The sequence below is a fragment of the Cyrtonyx montezumae genome, unplaced genomic scaffold (genome assembly GCF_038088225.1).
Source record: "Cyrtonyx montezumae isolate F1298 unplaced genomic scaffold, pur_monq_1.0 scaffold_0, whole genome shotgun sequence".
Taxonomy (NCBI): domain Eukaryota; kingdom Metazoa; phylum Chordata; class Aves; order Galliformes; family Odontophoridae; genus Cyrtonyx; species Cyrtonyx montezumae.
Genome location: NW_027071824.1, coordinates 42,992,663 through 43,020,267, shown reverse-complemented (window position 1 = coordinate 43,020,267; position 27,605 = coordinate 42,992,663). Strand labels below are relative to the sequence as shown.

At 36.8% G+C, this 27,605-nt stretch overlaps 1 protein-coding gene across 2 annotated transcripts in view; it reads left to right on the top strand.

Moving 5' to 3' along the window:
• The window catches only part of TMEM200A (transmembrane protein 200A), a 52,694-nt gene extending 26,743 nt beyond the window's left edge, over positions 1–25,951 (top strand). The window contains exons 1-2 of one of the 2 annotated variants that reach the window (XM_065734012.1): positions 3,038–3,091; positions 22,808–25,951. In XM_065734012.1, the coding sequence (XP_065590084.1) occupies positions 3,078–3,091; positions 22,808–24,293 (1,500 nt within the window). In that variant the 5' untranslated portion in view covers positions 3,038–3,077 and the 3' untranslated portion in view covers positions 24,294–25,951. Of the gene's footprint in view, positions 1–3,037; positions 3,092–22,807 lie in introns of those variants that run through there. The other variant, XM_065734022.1, reaches the window with a different exon arrangement.
• The last annotated feature ends 1,654 nt before the right edge of the window (positions 25,952–27,605 follow it).

Genomic DNA, 27,605 nt, shown 5'->3' with positions numbered 1-27,605 from the left:
GTGGAGCCAGTATTCCTTGTGAGTCCCTTCCAACTTGAGATATCCTCTTAGAATATCTAGCCTTGGGAGTGTTTCCCCTTCATCCGCATGAGAATCAGACTATGTAAACAAATGATAACAAGTCAGAGGAAACTATACTTCACATTTAATGTTTGAAATGAAAAATTTTGTAAGCTTCAAAAGGTCAGATAATTACTGAGAGTATTTCTAGCACTTTTAAAGTGAAAATTAAAACAAAACCATTTTATGTTATAAGAAAGATAACTAGGGAGAAAATTGTTTTCTGTGGTTCATTTGCATTGCAACTCCCAACACTGGGCTTCTTGCAAGATTTACCTGGTAGGCAGAAGATACGAGTTTTAGTGTGCTGCTGCCATAATTCGCCAGTGTAGTTTCCAAAAATAAAATTTAAGGAAATGACCAAGATTCTGTTTGCATTATAATAAAGTTGCCATTGATTTATCTGTTACAACTGGACAATTACCCTGAACATGGATTGTATACGTTTTTATACAGCAGATATATATGCTTTCATTATGTTATTATCAGCTTGTAGTCTGCAATATAAGATATTGTGTATTCTTTGTTATGAAGGAATCAGCTCCGTATGGTTAGAGAAGACTTCAAGCCCTTTAGTGTTTATTGAAGATGGCTGTGTATTCTCTCTCTAGCTTATGTTAGCTGAGTAAAAATGTATTTAGGATTTGGAAAGACTAGTCTTGTTTTTGTTTCTGTGTAATCATAGTTAATCATAGTTCTTAAACGTGGCTTCAGAAAATAACTGAAGTGACAGTGAGGAAAATACAAGGTAGCTCAGGGGAAAATAAAAATCCCAAACAACCCAGAAATGAACAAAAGGGAACAAGCATGAAAAATGTAGCTCTGTTTCAACTGTATGTGACAGGATCAAGAGTTTTCCACAAATGTCCTCATAGGAATTTAAATCATCCATTAGTAAAAAAGTAAATTTTAGAACCTGTAGAAATGTTTGTGCCTTCAGTCCATTTGAAGAACCACTCATTCAATAGGACTTGCTCCTTAGCATCTCTGAATAGATCTTTTATATAAAAAACATCATCAGGATTTCTCAGGGAAAGCAATGGGAAATTTCTAGGATCCAACCTTAGTCGATCCGATCCAGTTGTGATTTCCTGCTGCATTGGCATCAGTCTGCAATGCAAGGAGCATTTTAGCTTGTAATGCTGGCAAGGTCAACTTCAGTATTCAGACTCTTGAAGTTCAGCATGCATTTAAGTATATACTGATGGACTGATCAATCAAGTGCTCAGAAAATTCAGAAAATGATGATTCTGTCCTGCTTAGTACCATGAGGAATTCAGAAAGTACCACAATAAATTATTTAATTAGAGAGAGAAACACAACAGTGAGCTATTTCAACATCAGATGCAATTTGTCTCAAAAATATAGTTGGGTTTAACTGTCAAAAAATGTGGCACAAAAACAAATGAGGACAAACTGTCCAGTAATAAAATAGAGCTGGAAGCAAGGAGAATATCCCAGTGGGAGGATGGGAAAAAATACTTTACTTTTAAAATGGAAGCAGTAGAATAATGAGAAGATACTATAAAATGATTTTGATTGTAATGTCATTAACTTGAGATCTTTTCTGGTCTTTAACATTTTAAAACAACATCTGGTGCTATCTTTATACTCTGTAAAGGAACTGAACTACTTGTTTTTTCTCTAGATTTTAGTTGGACTGTAGGAGCGGCATTGAAGAGAAATTTTAAAAGAGTCAATGAAACATTTTCACTTAATTGTAAAGAGTTTGTATTGTAGAAGTGTTCTACTTGATGTGGTACAAAACATGAGTTTCATTTTAATTTTGTGTGAAAAAAGAACACAATTAATGGTTACTGAGCAGCTCAGTATTAAATGTGGAGTGATCGTTATGAAGAAGACAGTGTCTAGGGGCCAGCTTGAATATTTCAGCAAAGCAGCCTCAATAAGAAGAAATAAACAAAGCCTTATTTGTTTATTTTCCTTTTGTTTAAACAGATAAAAACTAAATGTAATATGCTGTGCTGTATCTATTATGTAGTTATTTGTATGACAATAGAAAGATTCTTAATTTTGAAATTTCATATATTTCAACATTCCTGTTACTAAACATGTTAATAATATTGATGCCAACTAACCAAGATGAATATTCAGCTAACAGATAGCTTGTGAAGAAACTAGTGCTGCTGCTCGCACTTCACAGTAATGTTTTGAAATATTGTTTTCCAAGTACATTTATGATTTATTAGTCTTTTTTCCTTCCCTTATAATTTTCTAGATAATTCTTCAGAATTTCACAGGTGGTGTATGGATTGCAAGGAATGTCATTGCAAATTGTAAGACCTTACAATTAGACAGGGCCTTTAGGAAATGGTGATAAATCTTTGACAGTCACTTTCTGAATCCTTTCTGAATTTATGAAGTGTCCTTACATACACAAACATGCAGCCTGTATTTTGTTGTTACATAAAGCCTACTCCAATTTAAAGGAGGAATTTTTAAATTTAGGCATAATTCAGCATATTTTGAATCTGCTTTTAGTGTGCAGTTCACCACTCTGGACTGCTGAAATAAAATAGTGAAAGCTAGAAGAAAATTGTCCAAAATAATGACAGCATCACCTTAAAAGCATATTATTAAAGCAAACAATACAGTTCGCATATTGTTCTTTAAAATGTTTTTCCTCATTTTTCTATTAACAGAGACTGATAGAGGGTGAAGCCCTACAGCCCAGATCTATAGATGGCAAGATGTGCATTCATCAATTGAAGGCTTACCTGAAGTTTTATGAACCAGTTCTTTATAAAGTTGATATGTGTGAATGAAGAAGGAATAGCTGTGTAGTGGAATGGTTAGAACTTAATTACTTCATGATTAATAAATAAGAATTTGAGGATGGTGTTGTAGGGTCAGAGGAGCTATGGCCCAGTTGATAGATGGGAACTAGGTACTTTAATGCTCAAATGCTTAAAGCTAAAACTTGCCTTATTTGCAGGTTCAGAGTCTAAAAGTGTCAAAAACTTCTAAGGAATTTGGAGACTCAAATTCCTTTTTGAATGAAGGCTCACAGGTAACTTCGGAAAAGGGTTCTGGATTGTTCTTTAGAATTTTGCCCTAAGCTTTTTGTTGCTTTTTTTGTTGTTGTTGCGTCTTCGAAGGGGAAACATATATTAAATGTTTTATAAATACTATTGGTGATAATCTTCTGATGACATTTTCGTAGCTCTGTTCCAGACATCTTGGAACATGATATTGACTAAGAGTAGGTTCCAGTATGCTGAGGTCTGTTTATAATCTTATGGTTAAGAAACATGAATCAGGACTTGTTAGCCTGAAACAGTATCTATAACTTATCCTTTCCATGAGCCAGAGGAGTAAACAAATTATTTGTCATCATTCCATGGGGCTAAAATCAGCCCTCAAGAGTTGGCACTGGTTGAGTGTAACCTGGTTACATTATCAGTGAAATTAAGATTCATAAAAACGGAGCTACAGTAGAATCACATTACTTTCAAGAAAAAAATAAATGAAAATAAGAAGGTAGATGAATAAAGATATTCTGAATAGTACATACCTGTTGCAGCCTATGCAAATCTAGATCTGTAAATCCCTCTCCAAAACATATGCTGAGTTTCTACCTGCCCTTCAATCCTCTTGTTCTTAATGCCCTTGCTTTTCTAAAAAAATGTTTCTGTACTGACTAATTTGATGAAGCACAAAAAGCTGATGCAGGACATATGGTTAAGCAGTTCTGCATCACAGATGCAAATGGGAGTTGGTGTTCAGTATAAAGGAATGGTGAAGGATAAATGTAGCCTGCACTGCAGAAAATCAGAACAGGATTGAATTAATCAGCATAGTGTGTATTAGGAGAAGGCCAGGGCAAGCCCAATTCAATTGAATTTCAGCATGTCACAGTTCTCCAAGCCAGAGTGTCTGTAATTAAATTCAAAAATCAATGTTAATGCTCAGCTGGGTCACAGAGCTCAGATCAGAAGATAATCAGGAAATGCTGGAAAATTGAAGGTTTCATAGAAATATTCTACTGGCCGTACTTCACTTCTTCAGTGTTCCTCAGTAATGCTTTTTAAGAGCAAGTACTACACTGTGAGGTAATGCAGTTTGGACTGTGACACTCACCAAGAACAGGTGTCACTACATTTATTCAGGAGTATAACAATAGCAGAATAAAATAGGGCAACATAAGCTAGAATACATTCACATCTCGACTTCTAGCCACCTCTCAGAGCTCTTAGTATTTGACACTTTTGGAATGGCATGAATCTACCAGCATTTCTGAAAGTTGTCAGAGTGACAGTATGGTCCTGCTTTATGTGTTGTGTGATCTATTTGTTTCTCGGATGGAAAGAAAGTTGGAATTGTCTTGGATAGACTGGTTGTCTGTGAGAAGGTTCATATGGGAAATTTATGGCACCAGCAGATGATGTTATTATTAACACTAGCACTTTTTAGTGATGTTTCTTTAATGATCTTAGTATGAGCGAGAATATTTGGTCAAGAAATGTTCTTCATATAGACTACATGTGAGCGAGTCTTGTTTGGTATGACCTATGAGCTAGAGGAGAGATACTTGCTTCCTGGCTAATTTAGGGATTATTTAGGAATCTGTCCCACTGGTCACAAAGCAGGATGACTCATCTAGGATTTTCTCATTTCAGAATTCACTAAGATACTGCCCTAGTTCCGTATAGTATATGCACATAATTCCTGTAAACTTGATCAGTTTTTTGCTTGTCAGATGTGGGATTTTCTGGCTGAATTTCTGGATCTACATATGGATTGTGATCTGACAAGTTAAGAAGAGAGAGCACAGCTGTGTTTCTGTTTGCTGATTTAAGTCAGCTTAAATAAAGCAGACAAATACCAACCACTAAGATTCTAATTCTGTGTCCCTGCTTTCAGCATGCTTGGCAGTGATGAGCTGACTTTTGTACTTCTGTCATGGCAAAGGCATTTAGTGCCAGCCCTTGAGGAACCATCAGGTTTAGTATTGATGCTGACTGTTCCTAGATGTATGAGGGGCTTCTGTGCAGAGAAAGGCTATCACATGTTATCACTATGCAGTAGTAGAGATCTGCTATACAGACATCTCTCCATTGCTTGGAAAATGAGACTTGGAACTGGATGGAGTGAAACTGTCCAAGTGAAAAATCTAAACTAAAGCTTTCAGCCAATCTTCATGGCTAGGGATATTCATGTTTGCAATTTGCAACTGACAAGAAGTTCTTTTACTGTCCTCAGTAAAACACTGTAACTAATGGAAATTTGCCAATAAGAATGCCAACAAAAATTCCCGCATGATTTAACCTATTTCCTGACAGTACAGAAGAATAAACCTTTCTGATAATCTGGTAAGTATCTTATCTTTGGATTTTTCTCCTCCAAATTTAGCTTTTGATGGCAACATGAGAGATGTTCTGAGTGTCCTCTCTTCTGACCCCTTATTTCACCCACTCAACAACTCAGCTGTGAAAAATTTCAGAAGACCTGTGTTAAACATTTTCTCAAATTCACAGCTATTTCAAAGGCAGAAGCACCAGTGTTGGCTGGAATTTGGAACACTCTCTGTTTGGATGTGCCTTGATTATAGCCACACCCTGGGATGTCAAGACAATGTGAGAAACCACACACATGTACCAGGGTGATGCAGGCACATTCCCAAGAGAGCCAGCTTACATAACTAATAGGTGGTTAGGAACTGTCCAGAAGACTATTCTATCAATATATATACCAATATTCTATCAATATATATACCAATGCTGGCTATACTGGTTGACTATGTTGAATCAGCACAGAGCAGTCCATGACTTTTCTGAAGACTGTATTTCTTGTTTTTACGTGCTGGTATCTTAGTTGTGCATTAGGATAACAAAAACTGAAGAATAAATGAGAAGCCTGAAAGAAGTGCCCATTAGGTACTTTTTTCCGCCTCTGGGCAGGTGGTGGTTGATCCTTTCAGCAGAGGAATAAACAACAATGTGATGTGAAGGGAAAAGAGATTTTTGCTGTGCAAAATCTTACCCTCCAGCTGAACTAGGAGGATGTGATCAACTTCCAAATCTGCCAGCAGCTGCATCTGACTAGTTAACTCCCACAGACCTTGCACATTTCCTACAAATCAAACAAATGAAACTCATGACCAGATGCTGCTTTGCCTTTCCTTTTTGGTTTCAACCTCATATGTTGTCTTCTTTCATCATTTGTGTAGGTCATTTTGTTTATTTGATTTTTCCTTGCCTCCTATTGTGTTCTCATTTGATATCTTCATTTTTGTTCATTTGTGTTGGTCAGATTACATTCTATCTCTGACATCTCAGGCTGTTTTCACATAGTTGCATGATCTGGCTCATCTCTCTGCATGCTCATCTGCCTCTTTATTCACTCTGGGTGGTCCTTACTGCTTGCAGCTCTATTAACCATTATTTCAAATATCAAGTTCAGTTCAAGTTGTACAGATTTTTTTCCCTCTGATATTTGCTCTGCAAATTCTTAGTCACGTTTTTAGAAAAGAGTAATATTTGTACTTTAGTTTTCTCATGTATCTGGCTTACTGTGGATTCGCTATTGATTTTGCTGCAGTACTTTCTTTGCTTTAACCAAGCACTGATCACTTCCTTCACATTTTAGTTCTATAATGAACTTAAACTTGTGTATTTATGTACTAATCCAACTGCTTAAACCATTTACTTCACCCAGGGTTTTCTACACAGAAAACCTTTTCTGCAGAATCAAAACCCTCAAGGCTTCTGTAAGGAAAGGGAAGAGATTCCTTAGTATCTCTTTAGAATTGACCTGTGTTAGGGAAGTAACTTGCAAAACTAGACAGCTGTTATACTCCTAGCATGCTCTGCTTGTCATGCTTATCTGCTTGCACTAATATTGATAGTCTTAAATGTTCTGTAATGTCTGCTGTATTTATCTGTTGCCTTTTACTCTATCATTACACTGGTGCTGGTAATGTCTTTCTGCTGAGTGGGACAGGCATTGAATGGTGACCTTTAAACTCAGCTGTGAGACAATTGAAATCATGAATGAATATTTTTTAATAGTACTCTGTGTAGCTTTTATAAATTCTAGTGGATGCCCTCCGTTATGCTTGGATAATTTTCATTTTGTTTTTGCTTGTTGCTTTAGCTGTCTAAATAGTTCTATTTCAGGTGATTTAGTAACACTTTGTGTTGAAAAAATAATCAACTGGTGACATTGTTTTTCACCCTTTCCCCTATACTCTGAACTGCAAACCTTATGGTAGACTACTGGCAGCTTCCTGCTGCTTAACCTGTAATTGCATTTTCAGTTTATCTCCCTCTCTTTATTTTTTTATTCTGCTTTTCTTGCACATAGCTGATAATTTTGCAGTACTTTCTTAACAGAAAAAGGAAGTAATCCACACTATAAGTGTTGGTACTTAATAGCTTGCTAAGAGAGTTTTACTGACCTTTTTCTTCTCCTCAGAAATACACCCAGAAACTGCGCTTTAAAGCTTTAGACATACCAGACTGATAGCTACAAATGTTGTGTGATGGACTGAGAAGACCCTAAAGCAATAAGACGCAAATATAAATTTTACAGTAGCTGGAAAAAAATTGACTTTTTATTTTCTCTCTCCTTGACTCTTAACTCCTTATTGAAATTCTCTCTCGGTTATTTATACTATCTATATTTGCATCGCAAATCAACCAACAGCTTTTAACAAGGTGCTTCAATTAACTTCAGTCATGCATTCAGTTGAGTTTAAACATGCCTTGCTTATATTTCAAGTGCCTTATTCTGAGCGTTATTCTGGCTTTGTGTAACTCAGGAGGATTTCCATTAAAAGAAACTGACATTATCTTTGTAATTAACTGTGACCAGACACAGGCTAAGGAAAAGCAAGCAAAATTGTAATAGCACTGAGGCGATGTAAAAATAGCAATGTAAGCGAGTACCTCAAGGAGCAAAAAAACATAATACACAAGTCATTAGTGAATAAATCGCAGTTTGTAATACATACAAATAATACTTGAGTATCTCTTTCTAAAATTAAAATGTTACCTAACATTGGTCATCGTTGACATCTGACCTGATTGTATGGGTTAATTGAGATCTTGCTTTATATTACACAGGATAGCTCAAATGTCTTAAAACACAGATGTATAGACCTCATGAATGGAGTGCATTGAAACTGAGCAACATGGTAGCATGCTATCAGTGCAACATATCCGTTAATAGGGCATTAATAGGGTACCATGTTTTGTCTAGGTACCATTTAATCATTTCTCATGTATTAGGAATATTCTCATTTTTCTCAGGCCAGGTGTCCTACTACTACGCAAACTCTCTGTTAAGGACACAATCTGCAAAGGGCGTAATTGGAACAAATAGATGGAGCTTAACAGCAGGATAGACATATGCTGATTCATAGATGCAAAATGAAGTCACAGAAACTATTTCAGTGGCTTCGGAGCCATGGAAAAGCTCTGTGTTTGAAATTTAGGCCAACAGGGTGGAGTGGATATAGACCACTTAAGGGTCACAGAAAAAAAGTTTTTTGAAAGCTGTGAAGTTTCCTGTCTGAATGCATGGGCATTCTAGGAGCAAACAGAAGTGAGGAGGTAGCACAGAAAGACATTTTTTTGCTCTTTTAACTGTCTTTGTGCACTGCCCAGTCCTTTGTTTTTAAGAGGGAAGGAAATTGAACAGGAGCACAGAATGCCTAGCAGATCTCCTTTGCTTTCAGAGGTTCCAGGGTACATATTTCTGTTGCTGCTGATACTTAACAATTTAAGCAGAAAGGTCATCAGTGTTGAGGGATAGACTTTACTGTCCTAGAAACCACTTAAGCCAAAAGATTTTTCCTGGTCCTCCTTCTCCACAATGATACAGCATCAGTTGGGATGTTCAGAGTTAAAAAAAATAGTAATTGCTAAGCACATCATGTATCTATATGTAGATAAGTATTTGTCTGTTAAAGATTCATGTATAATTCCATAAATATGACCTACAGAATTTTAGCATGTCTTTCTCTTAGCATCTCATTACTGATAAATCATTGGCTGTCTGTGTATTCTTGCTGTTTACAGTATTCTTAGTTTTGGATGTTAGAACACAAGAAGTGGTTATTACAATGCAAATGGTAATGAGAGTGATTAAAAGGAGAGATTGTGAAGGATAATTGACATACTGGGAATTAATTTGACCCTCATATTGACATTTCTATAGTTTTATAGATGTGAAAGATTAATCTACTAGTCTCTGTGTCTTGGAACTGCTGCTTTTTTTAATGTGTACTTTCTACTTTGCAGTTATGGGTCAGCAAACTGAGGAGTGGTAGAAATGCTTTCAGGTTGTAATGATGTTCCATGTGGACATCTGACTGGCATTCCAGTGTTCAGTTGAAGACATGGTGGTGTTTTGTTGTAATTTAATAATGATTTATTTCTGAGATATCTGTTTATGGGCAAACGTTGCCCAAAGTATTTTTGAACTATGCTTTCTTTTTTGTGTGAACTATTGCTTTATTTTTAAATCTAGCACTTGAAACTATTACTGCTAATGTTTTTCTTGGCAGGGTAAGTTGACTTCCACAAAGGTCTTCAGTGGAAAATATTCTAACACTGACCCATTATTTTGTAAAGTGTTCCTTGGAATATAGTTGTCAAAGGAGATTTCCAAAGACCAGAGGAGTATAGCTGTAGCAAAGGGTCATGGCTGTGCTGAAGCAGCTGATCCTGTTGGACACATAAACACTCATCATGTGGCTGGGGTGCTCAGGGAGCCCAGATCCCAGTTCTTGTTCTAAAGAGGTCCCTGAATGTTCTCTTCTACTGACATGGACTAAAATGTCATGACACAACTAAAATGCATCCTGTTGGTGGAGGGGCCAGGACGCAGTGTTCCACTTCACAGGCTGTTGTCTTGGGCACTATTTTCAAATTATGCTGTCAGTGCTGATTGACAAGTAGCCGCGTAAAGTTTGTGCCTTTCAGAACCTGAGTCACTTAAGTTCTGTGAAGTCAGGTGCTGGATCTTTTCTGTACCTCTGACATGCACTGAAACTTTCAAACATGACTACATGACAGATATTTCAGATACTTATAGATACTTAAGAACTTTTCAGAGTTAGGTTCTGGCATTATTTGAATATCTTTGAAAAACTGGTCCTAGGTCTCTAAGGGTAAACAGAGAATGATAATTTCTGCAGTTTTCAGCCTGCATGTTTTACAGCACAAAAGAACATGATGTGTTTTCTAGGTCAGAAGTTAAGCTCTGCTGAAACACCTCAGGAACAAATTTTAACTCGTATCTAATACATATATTATTTAAACCTTCTTTTAAACGACTACTTTTGTATACACAGTGTGAAATTACAGTTGTTAGAACATGCTAATTAACATGATTAAGTGAGCATGGAGAGCATAAGAACATTTGTTTGGTCTCCTGACAGCTGGTTGCTGCCCACATTGAGTATATGTCTCGCCTGAAGATTTTACTCTGACTAAATCAAGTAACAAATTGGTGGTTAAGTTAGATGATGTGTCACCAAAGGACTACAATATTATTTGTTCTTACATACCTTTGCAGCAGGTGCCTGCCACTGGTTTATTCAGAAGTTTTTTAAAATTTTGTGTGCAAGGACTGAAGAATCAGCAAGTCCTAGTGCTTGTAAATGAAGATATTTGTTAGCACCTTTGATCTTGTTTCACTTTTGGTTTATAGGGAAACTGAGCTTAATAATCTTCTGGCACTCTGAGCTCTAAAGTGCTAACTTTTCCTTTGGAATAGGTGACAGATAGCTTTTACTCTACTTTTACAAATTCAGTCTTTCAGAAACAACCCTTTATATTATTTATTTCATGACTTCATGGTTAATGTCTGGTCAGTACTTTAATCTGCCTTCTGTGAGCTTGATTCCAAATTCCCATTAATTCTGTGCATTTGGGATTTTAGTTCTAGTATTGCTGGACTCTGCTGTTATCTCACAATGTTCACATTCTTCAAAAGAAACTCCATATTCTTTGAAATATCTGAAAGATAAAGTGAAAAAAAGTCGAAGTGAAATAAATACGTACAGACCCACATGCTTCTTACACACATTTTAAATTAGATTGTTCTCCTAAAATTATTATTTTTCAGTAAAAAAGCTTTTATTTCTACTTATACTGAAAGCGGATAGATGAAGAGCATAAAAGATTTAATAAATGAATTATTTAGCCTATAAGCCTAACTTTCCTAGAATCTTTTCCATTCCATGAATATGAACACCAACAATGTGAATGAACAAATGTTTCAAAAATAATTCTGAATATTTGGCTAAATAACCAAGTCTACTTCCAATTTTGCTGCTTGTTTTCACTAGGAAATGGATTTTATTGAAATTGAAGTTCTAAAATATATAGATCACTCCAAAAGTAATGTCTCCTAATTATTTCTATGCAAACTACAACAGATACAGAGCACAGTAACAGTATTTGATAGAGCAAATTCTCAACCACAAAACAGTGATTTTTAACATAGTCATCACCATTAGCTATGCGTTTTCACCAGAGATGAACGAGAGCCTGCATGCCACACGTGTAAAAATCTGCACCAGTGAAGCTGTTTTACGTCAGCTATGACAACGTTGCTGCTAGGACAATATTGCCCATGCAAACCAACTTTCATTGTGCTCACTTCTACCCTCTTCTCTCCATAAACATTCTGAAAACGTCAGTGAATGTCAATGGGTGCAGTCTTTCTGCATGGAGGAATTCAATTGACACAGCTGTGCTTCATACACACTTGTCCAATGCCCTTTTGTCAGGATGCCCCTCTGCTGCCATCTGTCACATAGCAACAAAGTGTGGCAGGATATTGCTGGGAAGGTTCAGCCTCTACTCCCATACCACCAACATCCCCTTCTGCCACTGTGGGCCAACAAAACAGGAGGCATTACATTTGAAGCACCATCATAGCTTAGAAGCACATTTTATCACTTCAGTCATTAAGGACAGCTATCACCTTACTCAATTTAGGCTCAAAAAAATCCAAAGCTAGTTTTTTTTTTTTAGTAGGAAAAAAAATACAAGCAACAACACAAAGCTGGAGAATGCAAGCAAATATAAGCAAAAGTAAAGCAACCATATCCAGGTTTATTTTGTTGTGTGCATATTCGGTTCTTTTTTCTTCTGCAAGGAAAATAATGCAAGAACGCTATTAGTCTGTCTGCTTTTAAGTGCTTTTTTATCTTAAGAAGAAAGAATCTTAAAAAGATTCTTCCTATTTTTGTTCCTGCAGTCTTTTTTTTTTTTCTTTTCTTTTTTTATCTCTCTCTTGCTTTCTGTTATAGTTCTGTAATATATTTTGGAACAGGACATCATATACCTGTGCATAATAAGTGAAAAATTATGTGCATAAATGGGGAAGTTATCAGTGCACACTTCTGAAAACAAGTTATAGATAATTTAATGCGGTGAATACAGACATTACAGTAGGCATGCCACAAACAAATGTGTCTAGTATCTGCGCACTTGTATTTCTCTAATCCATTGTTTTAACAATTGTGCTAAGCTGGTACAGCTATGCCAAGCAGAATGGCTGGATGTTGTTGACATCATACGTAACAATGATAATTATTCAGGCTGATAATACTTGAGATAGGTGTTCTGTGGCCATGAAGAGAACATGTAGTTCATTGTGTGATGACTCAGAATCTGTTTTAGACATTTGATACCTGATGCCAACCTCGTGTGTTACATTGATAAAATTTCTGAAATTCTGTAAACTCACCAGATTTCCACAATATGTCTGGAGATAAAACCGAGGAAAGAACAAATGTAAAAGTGAGTGCAACTGAGCCAGGCAAAAGCCTGTAGAACGAATATAGGCCAAGTCATAAAGCAGTGTTTTGAAAGCAAAATGTAGAACTCAGGTTCCTTCTTTCTTTGATGTGTGCTCTGTGCTTTTGTGAGTGGCTAATGAGCTCTGTGTAATGCTGCCAATATTGGATACTGCTGATTTTGCACAGAATTATAATATCTGACCTACTGTAAGGATCAGGCTGGAGAAAAGATGACAGCAAAGTGGACAAGCAGTTGGGGCATTCAACTTCGTGCAGCATTGCTGGATGTTCATTTGCCTTCGACCTTGGTATGCTAATTGAAATAATTCATGTACATTGCAGATACTGTAGGTAATGAAGGCATTGTAAAGGGATTTTTCTTTTGTGTAATTTAAAGAATGAAGTCAAGACATTCCAAAACCTTAAGTCACAGGCATTCTTACTTTGTCCACGGTTATATTTATCAATATTTCTGAGTTTGTAGATCGTAGTTCAAATTCCATGTTTAGTTACTGGTTGATAATTTCAAATCAAGTTTACAGCCAAATAAAATCCCAGAGTATTTCCAAAAAAGAATTTTGTATCCATAAAATTTGAGAAAATACATTCACAGACTGGAGCAAGTTCAGCCAGGGGCCTCACTTTTTGCTAAGGGCTAAAGCCCATGCCCTGAGAGTAGTCTGGGACCATGCAAATGACTGCTGTGAGAAGGAGGTTGGCCTTGAGATCTCTTGAGCTCCACTGGAGCCCAAGTTACCAATTAACTTATAATAGTGTATCTACATTGTGTATATGAACCCAGACTCCAACCTGTTGAGGCTGCTGTCTTGAGCAAAGTGTTCCAAAATTTGTTTTGAAAAACAAAAAGGCACTGCATGCTCACTTCCATGAGCTTTCTGAAGGAAGAAATGTTTTGCATCTCTTTGAACACCAACTGAACAGCTATGAAAGTTTGGATTCCCATGAGTTGTACCTTCGTAACCAAGTTCTGTTCTTTGCCAGTTGACAGGTTCACTTAAGCAGTAATTAAGTGCAGTTTTATGATTGTTTTCTCTCTTTTTTTTTTTCCAAAGGAATGGTGAAGAATGAAAGTATTTTTGGAATTGTAGCTTTGTGAATTGGTAATTTAATAACCTATCCACAGAGTCATTATGCAGACACTTAGTATAACAGCCTGGAGAAGGTTCAGTTAGGAAGCTGACTGTTCATAGTCATACCTGAGCTTTCCCAGATGTGAGAGCTATACTTTAACTAACGCAAGAATAGTCATAAAAGTCAGAATAAGGAATGCTATGTGCCATGGAATTATTGCTAATGAAGTAGAGCAAGTCCGAGTCTAAATGGAGATATGATATTTTCAGTGTTGTTATGAAACATGAACATACTGGAACGAGTCAAAAAAATGGTGAAGGAACTGGTGCATCATCTAGACTGGCTAAGAGACTATTCAGTCTGGAGAAGAGGAGGCTCAGAGATGATGTTGTCAATGTCTATAAATATCTTAAGGGAGGGTGCAGTGAAGAGAGAGCCAGAGTCTTTTCTGTGGCGGCCAGTACCAGGGCAAGTCACACTGGGAATAGAAACACAAGAGCTTCCACCTGAATATCAGAAAGTGCTTGTGAGCTGTGTGGGTGATGGAGCACTGGCACAGGTCACCCAGAGACTGTGGAACCTCCTCATTGGAGATCTTCAAAAGCTGTTAGAACACCTTGCTCTGGTTGTTGCTAATTGAGCAGGAGTTGGACCGGGTGGACCCAGAGGTTCCATCCAGCCTCAACCATTCAGAGGTTCTATACGATTCTCTGATACAGCAAATACATGCAAATAACTGCATAATTCTATTTTTGCCACCTCAGTGTCTCTTAGAATAGTAAAACAAGGGAGGTTCAACAGCTATTTACCATTTCTGAAAATTGCATCAAAATCATTTTTATAAAAGAGAACTGTGACTGTATACAATAAAGGTTCCTATGTGTGTGTGCTCCAAAGTACTGTCACTGAGTAGCTATAGAATAACATATAAAATGAGATCTGTTGTCTCTCCTAAGAGCCTGCATTTGTTTTTGGTTTTGTATTAATTATTTTCCCTTTCTTAGCTTGTTTCAGTATTCAACTTGTAGAAAAATGGCCTCTTCTTTTCTTTCCAATATATGTTCAGTCCATCCTCTAGACCCACACTAGATCAATGGCTTTCTGTCCTTCACAATTTGTGGTCCCCTTAGATTCCTTTAACAAGAAAATATAAAGAAATGTCTATAAATAATAATCTGATGTTCTGATGTGCCATTCCTAATTATCTTCTGTTAATTCTTTAGAGGTGACTGATGAAGACTGTTGGCATTGCTTGGGTCAGCACAGTGCAGATTTGGAAACTGCTCCCAGATGTAGGTTTTTTGAATGAGTGGGTCACAGCCACATTTGATACAGATCTACCAACATATGGGGAGCCTGAGCTCTTAATCCTTGCTATGGACCTTCTGCCTACTGCTACCCCTTAGACACCCTCGATTCTTTCATTAACTGACCCACATGCAGCCCGCCTTTTCCCTTTTATGCTGTGAAATGGCTAGCATGATTTGGCTTGCTTCCATAATCTGACTGGCAACCAGGAGGTTAAAAGGACGTGATTGGTCCCTAAGCTTATCCCTTTGCAGCCTAAAAGAGGCAACATTAAAGGGAATTTGAACCCAAAGGGTTTGTTTCAGCTAGAAATTTCAAAGCTTTAATGTTTTAAATAGGCATGCAATTTTCTGTCCCTGGCTTTGCTTGCATGACTTCAAAATCCCAGCTGAGGTTATGAAGATTTTTAATACTACATTTCACAAGCTTTCATCTCACCTATTGTCAATTAAAATACACTTAAGATGCCCTATAATCACAAATACAAAAGATACTTTTCTTACTTGCTTTTTTAAACATATTTTTGAGGACTGGATATTAGAAGAGAGCTGCATCATATGGTAGTCCCACTTATGTCTTTATTAGTCAATTGGAGAGGACTGCTTGTTAAGCTACTAAATAGAAATGGAATTTGGGATGTTTTTTCTGTTTCTTCTGGAACTACTCTTTCTTTGGCTATTGCTGTATTATGTCTGCCAAAAAGATTATTCTCTTTATGCCTATAAAATTGCTTTGAAAGAATTTGTCTTTACCTGTGGAAGAGATTGTATCAAGTGACAATGTCTATGCATAGATAACAGATGGATATACCGTACATCAGGAACAAAGTTTAGATGTATTCTGTTAAATTCAACTTAATATTGATTTGTTTACTCAGTTATCAGTTCTCTTATTACTTTATCATTTGCATTCTCAATGATGAGAATTTGCACATACCTTTTTAATTGCTAGGACTTCAAATTTATCAAAACTAAAGGAAACTTTCCTTGATGTTAAATTGTATCCTCTCAGTTTGAAGTTGAGACACTTAAATGGTAACAAATTGTACTAACAGGAAATAAATTTCCTCATCAACTGAAGAAGTAGAATGTGTAATACAGTGGTGGTACAAGTTATTTTCACACCTTACTTCTTACTGTGACGAAGTATTTTTGCTGAAATACAAGACCTGACTTTTTCACAGTTTTAGATAAAATAAAACTATGGGGAATAGCATGTGTATTCTGATAATCTGAAGTAATTAAGTTTCAATAATTTTTCAATCACTTAAGTGTTCTGGTTTTATAGCGTAAGAAATACTTATGCAAAATACAAAGTTCATAAGTGCTAAGGGACATGGAAAAGTATCTGGATTAAAGCAAGTAATATTAAAGAAATATATCAGTATTCTTTATTTCACTTTCCATCTTTGCTCCTGGTATCTATTTTAAATTAAATGACAAATGGCAATATATTTATTCAGAAGACTAAGTGGTAAGTAGTGACAATACATTTTATTGTATCAAAACAGTTGAAAACAATAGATTTTTGTTTCAGGCACCTGAAATAGAAATTCCAAACTTCAAGTTAATTACCGGTCAAAAGTTAGTATAGTTTCCGAGATAATTGAATCTGTAATAGTTTGACCGTCTCTGAAAAAAAAAGTTAGCTGGTACCTGTATGGCTAAGATGATGCTTGTCATCAGGGAGGAAAAAGGGGTATTACCCTTTATAGAGTAAAGATTGATTTAGGAGTTTATGGTTTGTGGAAGCAGAAGTTAGCTTGGAGCCACTTACCACATGATGCAGACTGGACTCCTTCCATAGAATTTTTATTCTTGCATACACCTTACAGATTTTTCTGGGCTGCCTAGAGGCAGAGCCATTGTGTAAATAGCTGATAATGTCTTAGTTGTGATTAAAACAGAAATGTGCAGTCTGTAATACGTTCTTGCATTTGACACATTTTCTATGTGGGATAATCAATCAGTGAGTCAGCTGGGCTCAAATCCCACCAAATCCTATACCACACATTTTGTCATTTCCTTGGCTTCCGAAGGATAACTGAGTATTTCTTGTGTAGGTGGTTCTTAGCTTCAAAACGACTCAGAGTGACTCCTTTTATCTGTCACACCTCCCTGTGGACATGTCCAGTCTGTTCAAGTTGCTCTGTACTCTGCAGCTGTCTGGAGACACCATCTGCTTTAATGGGTCTACTGCTCACCTGCCTCTGGCTTCCCTTCCTTCCCTAGGCTGACAAATTCAGATATGGGTTACACTATCAGCAAAAACACATCATATTTCTGTTTAATTATCCACAAAAGCTTGACATGCTGAGACAAATCAAAACAGAAAATAGGGACCCTCATCCACCTGAGTCATTACATTAGTCATTACAGTCTGTCCATGGCATTTAATCCCTGCTTTACCTATGTTTTATGGAGTGAATCTACTCCCTTCATTTCTTCGTTGATTTGAGTTTGACCTTCTGACTCAATCAGCAAAATCACAGAATCATAGAATTATAGAATGTCTGGAGTTGAAAAGGACCCTCGAGAATCATCGAGTCCAGCTCCTGGCTCCACACAGCACCACCCAAAATCCAGACTCTGAAAACACTGTCCAAACACTCCTTGAACTCTGGTAGCTTGGGGTTGTGACCACTACCATGGGGAGCCTGGTCTGTGCCCAGTGCCCTCTGGTGAAGAACCTTTTCCTAACTCTCAGCCTGATGTGGCTCTGTACTGTTCCCTCAGGTCCTGTCGCTGTCACCTGAGAGCGATGCTCAGTGCTGCCCCTCTGCTCTCCACTTGAGGAGCTGTGGGACCCCAACCTGTGCTCAGTACTGAAGCTGAGGGAGGCCATACAGTGCAGAGCAGAGCAGGACATCCCTTTCCCTCACCCAGCGGTAGCGCTCGTCCTGATGCACCCCAGGGTTCAATTGGCCATTTGGGCTCCCAGGGCACACTGCTGGCTCAGATTCCACTTGTTGCTATTGTTCTTTCTTTGCTCAGCTGATACAAGTCTAATGCTTGCCCACAAAAAACTTCTAGGAAAACCATTTCTTACCTTCTTTCACAATTTTCTTTCAGTATAAGCTTCCTTGGGCATCTTAGCAATCGTGCATTTGGAAAGGTGATAAAGCAGAATCCCTCAGTCTCTCTGGCAGCCTTTATCTGGGCAGCCACTGTAACATTAGAAAGAAGCAGGTGTCTGTCCTCATCACAGACTGATACTTTTCATTACACAACTGTTCACCAACTTTTCCTGTATGAGTTATTCCTCTGGCTCAAGTATACTCTTAGATGGCTTGCATCTCCTCTCATGGCTTCTTATCATGTACATGTTTCCAAGTGTCTTCCAGGGCTTTCCTTCAGATTCCCTGTCTTTGTCCTTGCTGCATGGATCTCTAAAGGCCCTTTTGAGGCTGCCAGCACTTGGTACATGAGAAACCTATGGGGAGCAGCTGAGTCAATTTCTTCATGTTAAGGGACACACAACAACCTGTTACTCCACTTGCTGCTGGATTTCAGGGAGCATCTTGAAACCATGTCAGATGCACAAGACTGCACTTGGCCTGAAGCCTGTATTAAATGTGAAGTTCTTGCTAAGGGCCATGACCTGAAGCATCAAGAACCTGAGTCATTCTGCTCTGTACAGATTTTTGAGAGCACTGTCAGGAGCTACTTTACAGGATCTACAGCAAGAATAGGCTTTTCTTGGGTGATCTTGGAGTGGCCAGCAGTGTGCAATAACAATAACATAGCATAATGGTAACAATAGCATAGTACAAATCAATGCACAATACGAATCAATATAGGAGTAAATCTGGGCCACTGTTTCTTTTAAGACTAAAACCATAAAGTATTAGGCCTTTAGTTCTGTTGTGCCTTAATTGAGCAGGCAGTTCAAACCCACACAGCCATTTGCCCACTGCCCTTCAGTGGGGTGGGGGAGAGCACGGGAAAAAAAGGAGGAACTAGTGACTCAACGTAAGGACAGTTTATTAGAAGGAAAAATAACAACAACAAACAAACACAGAACAATATTGCAAATCCAGTTGTTCATCAGTGACTGACATGCTCAGCCAGACCCTGAGGAGTGGCTGCACCCTCGGACACATCTCCCAGTCTTTTGTTCAGCACGAACAATATGGTATGGGATGGGACATCTCTTTGCCAGTTTGAGTTAGCTGTCCTGCTTTTGTCCCCTCCCAGCTCCTTGTGCATCCCCAGTCTCCTTGCTGGCAGGTCAGCATGGGAAGTTGAAAAATCCTTGACTCAGTGTAAGCAATGCTCAGAATCAACTAAATATCAGTATGTTATTAACATTATTCTCATCCTGAATCCAACTCATGGCAACATACCAGCCACTGTGGAGAAAATTGGCTCTGTTTGAGCCAAAACCAAGTCAGGTACTGATGTTATTGCTGGAGCAAACAGAACACCAGGTTAGGGAGGCATAATCTTGGGGGAAAAAAAGCATGTTTGTTCTTAAAAAAAAAATAATAAAAAAATAAAAATTTACAGCTGTAGTGCTTTGGTATCAGCAAGATGGTTATGTTTTATAAAATGGTTTACAGACTTTGTATTTTTTCCTCTGTACTCCACATCCATTTTACTGTTATTCAATGCATCTTAGAGCAAGACTGTGTCATTCTGAGTGCTACCATAATATTCTGTCAAAGCTCCTAGTGTAATTTGACTCAGAATCTTGTAAGGTTTGCTTGTTCAGAACTTTTAATTCTGACTGTAAATTAAGAAGAGTAAATATAGCCAATGTACTAAGCTGAATAAGAAAACTAGCATTAGTCATTGATATTCTCAGGTTATGGCTATTCTGTGGCGCACCTAAACAGATCTAGAGGATAATCTTTGTGTGTCTACAAAGTCACTTTGTTCTAACATTTTCTAAAGAAAGATTTTCCATGTTAAAAGGCATATAATTGTAGTAGGCTTATGAAAAGCTTTCTGAAATAATCTCATATCAATATGTCTCCTAATGCTATAGATTTTTTATTAGATAGAGGAGAGATAAGAAATCAGCGGTTAATATTAAGTAGTATAGAAGCTTTACCCAGCACCGTGGCTTATTAAAGATCATTACTTATGCATTTGGTTGTGGTTTTTTTTCCATGGAAGAAAAGAGGTTTAATAATGTTGATATCAACTGAAGAAATAGGAACAAGACTTCTTCTGTGTATAAAATGGTTTTTCATCTTGTTTCATCAAAGTTGGTCTCCCCTACATCCAATTTCTGATGCAGGTAAAGTGAAAAGTGGAAGAGTGTTCTCCTGAAATGCTGGGAAGAAGGTGACCAAATGGCTCAAGAGCTCTCTCACTTTAAGAGACCTCTCTTTCTATCCTTCAAGTTATTGTATGCCAATTAGTAATTACATTTATGCATTTTTCCTGCAGTATTTGTAAAAGTTGCAAATGAGAATTTTTCTGTAGATTGATACCTCAAGATGTATTTTTTCTTTTTGGATGTGCATTTCAGAGTTAGAGAGGAGTTCTTCTTGAAAGTGTGGTCAAAATATCTAGCAATCAAATCCAAGCTTACTTGGTTCACCCTTAGATGCAGTCCAGGTAGCTGTAATAAACACAATGCAATACACAAAATATCAAATCCTATTAACAGGCAGAGCTTGGATTTAGCACTACCCTGTGTGTGGCTTCTTGGCAGCCCTGAGAGGGACAAGTGTGGGTTTATGTGTGCTGCAAAATGCCACATGAATATGGAAACTCTATCCCTGCAAAGATCTCGGATGTGGAAAAGAATATGGAAGCAGATTAGATAATAGCTAAATGATTTATTCATTTCAGTAAAGATAGATCATAATTCTCTTAATTTATTTAATAGAGAAAACTAATTATTTTTAATTGAGTAAGCACAATATACAATGGCTTTTTTAATGAGTAAGTTCGACTTATTTCTGCCTAGAGATTCAAACATTGTTTTACAGAAGAATAATCTTTTACTTTTGTCAGAAACCCTTATAGAGTGACATATGAGAAAGTTTGTTTTCGTTTTTTTAATACTATCAACCTGAAAAACTTTCTTTGTTTTTTTTTTTTTTTTAATTTATGACATCAAATTATGGCTTTTTATGAAGCATTCAATAAATTAATTGAAATGAAACTACTGAAGTTGCCTAGATAGCGTGAAAGTGGAAATGAATTGCAGTAAGTTAGAATTTCCAGACAATTTAGGAACGTGAAACCTGACACCACAAATTGAATTTCTGAAGTTTTTTGAATAATCCTTTCAAGTCTGCTTTCATGAATTCAGAAACTGCTGTATACGTAGTACCTCAGACCTTTTTTTTTTTAATTCTTCCCTTCATAAAGAAAGGATTTCTCACAGAAGGAGAGGAAGCATTCTGCCTTTTAATAATGATGATCTAGGGAAGGAATTGATGTTGCCACTTTTTGTCTGTCACCTGAATAGCTGCTGAGCAAATAATAATGAACAGTGCATACATTTTTTTTCTGGATTAGTGCTTCCATCAGCCACTGTCTCAAACTCCCTATTAATTTCATAGTCATCAAATAATGGCAGGCTGGAGCAACTTACATTTATAAATATGCTTACCTGATACCTGTTGGAAATTCATGATAATGTTCAAATATACAGTCTGTCTGTTTCTCACACTGAACTAGACCTCATTTTCTTTTTTTCATGGTCATCCCTGTTAGGATTTTTAAAATCCAAATATTTAAAGATACCTGATCAAAATTATTTTCTGCAAATTGCAGGTAGTCACTGGTTTGCTTTGCCTCTGCTTCTCTGCCCTTACTTTATACTCCTAGGCTAACTTCTACTTTATCTACTTGTTAAGCCATCCCCAGCATTGACATTTCACCTTTTTCTCTGCAGCACACCATCATCCTTTCATTATCTTTGAGCTTAGCAATACCATCAAAGAAAACATATTTTTTTTAAAACCCAGTACACAGCATCTTAGTTGTGTTTTATAATATGATCTAGTATTCATTCAAATTAATTAACTAACCTTAGAATCTATTTTGTAGTCTAATTATAAGGTGTTTTTTAAAGAAATAAATAATCCTGAACTGTGTCATTTTATTTGTTACTTTTACTCATAAATAAATGATCAAACATGTCTTTCATTTTGAAACCCATGCTGATCCATATTTTCCACATAGTAGATACCCAGGTATATAAAGTCTAAAATGAAAAAAAAAAAAAAAGTAACTCATAAAAACAGTGAAGGTTTGATTTAATGAGCTTGACATTTATGAAAGTTGACTTTCTGGTAAACTAAACTGAGTTTATGGTTTATGATGTAACAATAGAGAAAAAGGATACAGGTATGCAGAGAGAAGGATCAGCTTTATTCAGGAAGACGTGTGATTCTGTAGTTGAAACTAAAGTGGTCTTAATAGGATTAATAAAAGCTTCTTTGAATGATAGAATAAGAATATATTAATGTATGCTGATACGTAAGAGGCAAGATCTCTTTCAAGAAGATCTATAATTTAATCATCAATAAATATTTACATATTAACGAAGTGTACACAAACTTCCATTGCACTAATATTTCTGCTTTTTTTTTCCCTCCAGGACACAATATAGAACTATGATAGCAACTGGAGGAGTCATAACAGGACTGGCTGCCTTGAAAAGGCAAGACTCTGCCAGATCTCAGCAACATATAAATCTTGCTGCTGCACCAGCTTCTGAGGAGAAGAAACCAGTCAGACGTCGGCCCAGGGCAGATGTAGTCATTGTCAGGGGCAAAATCCGACTCTATTCTCCATCAGGATTCTTCCTTGTTTTGGGAGTGCTTATCTCATTCTTGGGAATTGCAATGGCCATCCTTGGATACTGGCCACAAAAGGAACAACTTTTGGGATCTGAAGATAATCTATCAGTAAATGAAACCCAGGTCCTAAGAAACGAAGGAAGCATTTTATTTCGTTTCTTTGAGCAGCATGTACACTCAGATAAGATGAAAATGTTGGGCCCTTTTACTATGGGCATTGGAATCTTCATTTTTATTTGCGCAAATGCCATTCTACATGAAAACCGTGACAAGGAAACAAAAATCATACACATGAGAGACATATACTCCACTGTAATAGACATACACACCTTGAGGATCAAGGAGCAAAAGCAGTTAAGTGGTGCCTTTGCTGGTTTGTTAGGAGAAGGAGAACTCAGGCACAGTGGGAGCTCATGTGCATCACGGCTGGCCGCAAACACAGTTGCACCTTTCTCTGGCTTCAAGAGTAATTTAAGAATGGATAGTTCTGCTGAAGAAGATGAAATTACTCTAAATGAATGTAGGACCACTGCTAGCCTAATACCACCTCTGCTGACTGAGCAGTCTGGTTCAGTCTTTGGACTTTACCCTCATTCCAGCAAGGCTTCAGATGACAAAAACACTAGTTCTATTAAGTGTGAAACAAAATCCATTGTATCATCTTCCATTAGTGCTTTCACACTGCCAGTAATTAAACTGAATAACTGTGTTATTGATGAGCCCAGTATAGACAACATAACTGAGGACTCTGAGATCACGAGGAGTCGGTCCAGAAATCTCTCAATGGACTCTTTGCCCGTTCCATTAACTGACACCAATGAATCTTGCAAGCCAACCATGCTACCACGACATAATTCGTTTGTAGACACTCAACATGACCAGTTCAAGTCTTCTATGACCCTTGGACCAAGCACAGGGAAGCTTTTATCCCCTGGTGCTGCCAGGAAACAGTTTGGTTCCAATACATCTTTGCATCTTCTGTCTTCTCATTCAAAGTCCCTGGATTTGGACAGGGGTCCATCTACACTCACTGTCCAAGCTGAACAAAGGAAACATCCCAGCTGGCCCAGGCTGGATCGGAGCAACAGTAAAGGATATATGAAATTAGAAAACAAAGAAGACCCAATGGATAGATTACTTGTGCCACAAGCAGTGGTCAAAAAAGACTTTACCAATAAGGAAAAGCTTCTAATGATATCAAGATCTCACAATAATTTGAGTTTTGAACACGATGAGTTTTTGAGTAACAATTTAAAGAGGGGAACTTCTGAAACAAGGTTTTAATGTTTAAGTTGGAATTTACAAGATAGCATACAGTATTTTTAAACAAACAAAAAAAACAACAAAAATATTTTGACAAGTGTTTCGTTTTCAGTGAAAATTGTACAAGCCTATTTTTAACCAAATGCTTAATAGCATATTAAAATTAGCTTGTGCAAGCAAAAATCTTCATCTTTGTAAGGACAAGTTTTTTGTCATAGTATCATACAGTTGCAATATTGTACATTGTCAGTGCTCGGAGAGTTTTGGTACGACTGTTCCAAATTTTTCCAAGTCATTATTCCTTCTGTTCTATATAAGCATGTTAGTTTCTATCCATTTGACTCCAGAAGCCTGCATTAGAATAAAAGCTCAATTTACCTATAAGTTCTGTTTATTTTAATGACTACAAGAGTCTAAAAATTGTGCTTGTGGTCTAGAATGGGAAGTGAGCAGCAGTATGTACTGGAATTGTTAAATTCAGGCCTTTATCCTAGATGTTGTCTTTCACATATGATACATCTCAGTAACTAAAATCTTGCCACTGTCATTGTGAGAAACTTGTTTACATATTGAGGTGGGTGGTTGGAGAAGAGTGCGTATAATTAAAAACATTTTTGTGAATTCATTGTAATTGATCAAGTTGGATACTAGTGTTGTGAATTATTAACTATGCTTTGTACAGTAATTTTTCTAATTACATTATAATTTAATCCAGTAATTCCAGGTTAAAGAAATCTGAAAATCCTTCTGGGGTTAGCTCACTAAAGCACTTCTATTGGCAGCAGTTCTAAAATCAAACTGTTTGGATTCAATTAAAATCATAGGAACATAATGTTAACAGGATTTTAGAAATACAATCTAGAGTAAAATTATACTGTGACATTATTCTGAAGAGAATAATAGGAAGTGAATATATTGCCTCTCAATAGAAGAAGCTAAATAACTAGATCTTTTTGGTCAAAATAGCTGATACAAAGCATACAATTCAATATGCATACTAACTCAGTATGAAAGTCCCTTGCCTGAATTTTGCTTTATATATTTCACATAATTATTGGCATGGTGGTTCACTGAAAGCTTAGCTGGGGTGATTTGCATTACAAGATTCTGTGAAAGTATATGACATTTAGAACTATGTTTTTCTCATTAGAGCAAACTTCTCAGTTGGCAGTTGTAGGTGGTTTATAAAGAGAATTTAAGTGTTCATACCAGGAAGTTTTCATGTATTTCATTAAGGTTTATAGGTCTTAATCCTGCCATGGCTGCCATGACAGAGAATGTAACTTCTGGTTGCAAGGCTCACCTAGCAGGATGTTGGTCTTAATTGGTCATTTTGGATATATTCACTTAGTCTAAATGCTCAGGAATTATTTTAAATGTCTTTTCCCAAAAAGAATAAAACCCATGAAAATGTTGTTGTACTTCAGTTGGTTATGAATGATCAAAGATAAAGTACACTTTTTTTTTTTTTTTTTTAATATTCAGCTCCAAGTTTCAACTGTGCAATGTTTATGTATCAGGAGCATTATTTGCTCAGTGAACTGAGGCATAGTGTTAACTATTAGAACCTCAAGCCTATATATTGTAATAAAGTTGGCTAAATATTTTGCTATGAAGCTTTTAATAACTATCTGGTTTGTGTTCTTAAGACATTTGCTATTTTTTTGAAACAAAAATAAAATGTGTATCTACATATCTGCTGTAAGACATTTTTTCCTCTATAATCTCATATGGTTTTCCATATCAGAGTATAATTCAGTATCATAATATTGTAAGTAATATTATGCTAAGTACATTAGCCTGCCACTAGATACTTGACTGTGACTAATTTAAGTGATACCTCTGTGTGTGTAGAGGCTGAGTTTACTGCTTTTCTATTTATTTTTTAACATAGTATGGAATATATTCAAAATGCTTTTGATATAAGGAAATTTTGAATTAAAAGAACATTGTGTTCTTTTTAGTTTGGCAGTAAGGAAGCTTAGAAAAATGGAAACTACTATTTAAACAGACACAAATGATGTCAACTTTTATTTCCTGAATAGCTAACTTAACTCTCAGCTCAATAGACTATTTTTGCTCACTGCTGTATGTGAAAATAGTTGTCCTTTTTGTAGGTAAATGAGGGCATGGGCTTTTAATTTTTGCATAGATACTTGGTACTGAAAATCTTACTGACTTCAGAAAAAAATCACCTGCTTGGGAAATGGAGGTAAAGTTACTGACTGAGGTTAGCAAGAAATTGAAATAGCAAGTACAAAGAAGTTGTGTGATTGACAAACTGACTGCAGAAGGATTCCCAAATCACTCTAACACGGAACATTTCATTCAGACAATAGCGTATACGGTAAGTTCCAGAAATACTCTCATCTATTAAATATTAAGTAACTTGATAACTCTTAAAAGTGATGATAGCCTTGTTTCCCTTGATTTTTAGATCCCAGACTTTAAAGATATGCGCCAAATCATTCGTAGAGCGTAAAGTCCAGGGTGCTACATCTGATGAGATGTACAATGTTTATAAAACATTGGCTAGGACTCTATTTCTCCCCAGATAGACTAACCACAATTTTAGGCATCAGTCTGGAAATGAAGGGCATTGCATCTTTCCATATTCCTTGTATGTTTCTGACTCAGTGTCTAGTCAGAAAAACTTCAAGATGTTCAAGAGATGTGGATACTAAGGTACAGCAGTCTGAACTCTCTGTAACCCAAGTACAGATGGCAAGAAAGGACTCTGGTGAAGAAAGGAACATGTCTTAAATCTTGTTATCTTTAGAGCATAAATGTCATATTCACTCTCTTGCTTATTCAGTTCATAGATTTTTTTGTTATGGATGTAGCTCATTTCTGTTATTGATGCTCTGTGCAGCCTTGCAGAGTACTACCTCCATAGTACAACTGCAGGGTGAAAAAGAAGCCAAAGGCAGGAAGTTTTAAACTACCTTTATCAGGGAAAAAGGAAGTGTGCATCTACACAACAAACCTTTACATGCAATAAGAAGCTATGCCTTATATCTACCACTCAGAAGATATTATGGTACAGCATTTTGCATGTAATAATCCAGAAGGAAATAATACATATGTGCAAGCAATGAGTTCAGCTCCTTCCGCAGCATATTAAAAATACACATTTTCTGTCTCATATATAAGTGTCTTAATCAGTCTGTGGCTTAGGGTGATGTTATGATCTCTCCCTCCCTCCTGTTGGAGCTTCTTCTGCTCATTTATTGGTGAAGATATATCAGTAAGTAAAGAGTATGATTCTGCAGCGATGGAGCAGAAAACCTGAGTCACATTGTCTCTTCCCTCTGCTCCTCCCATGAAGTACTC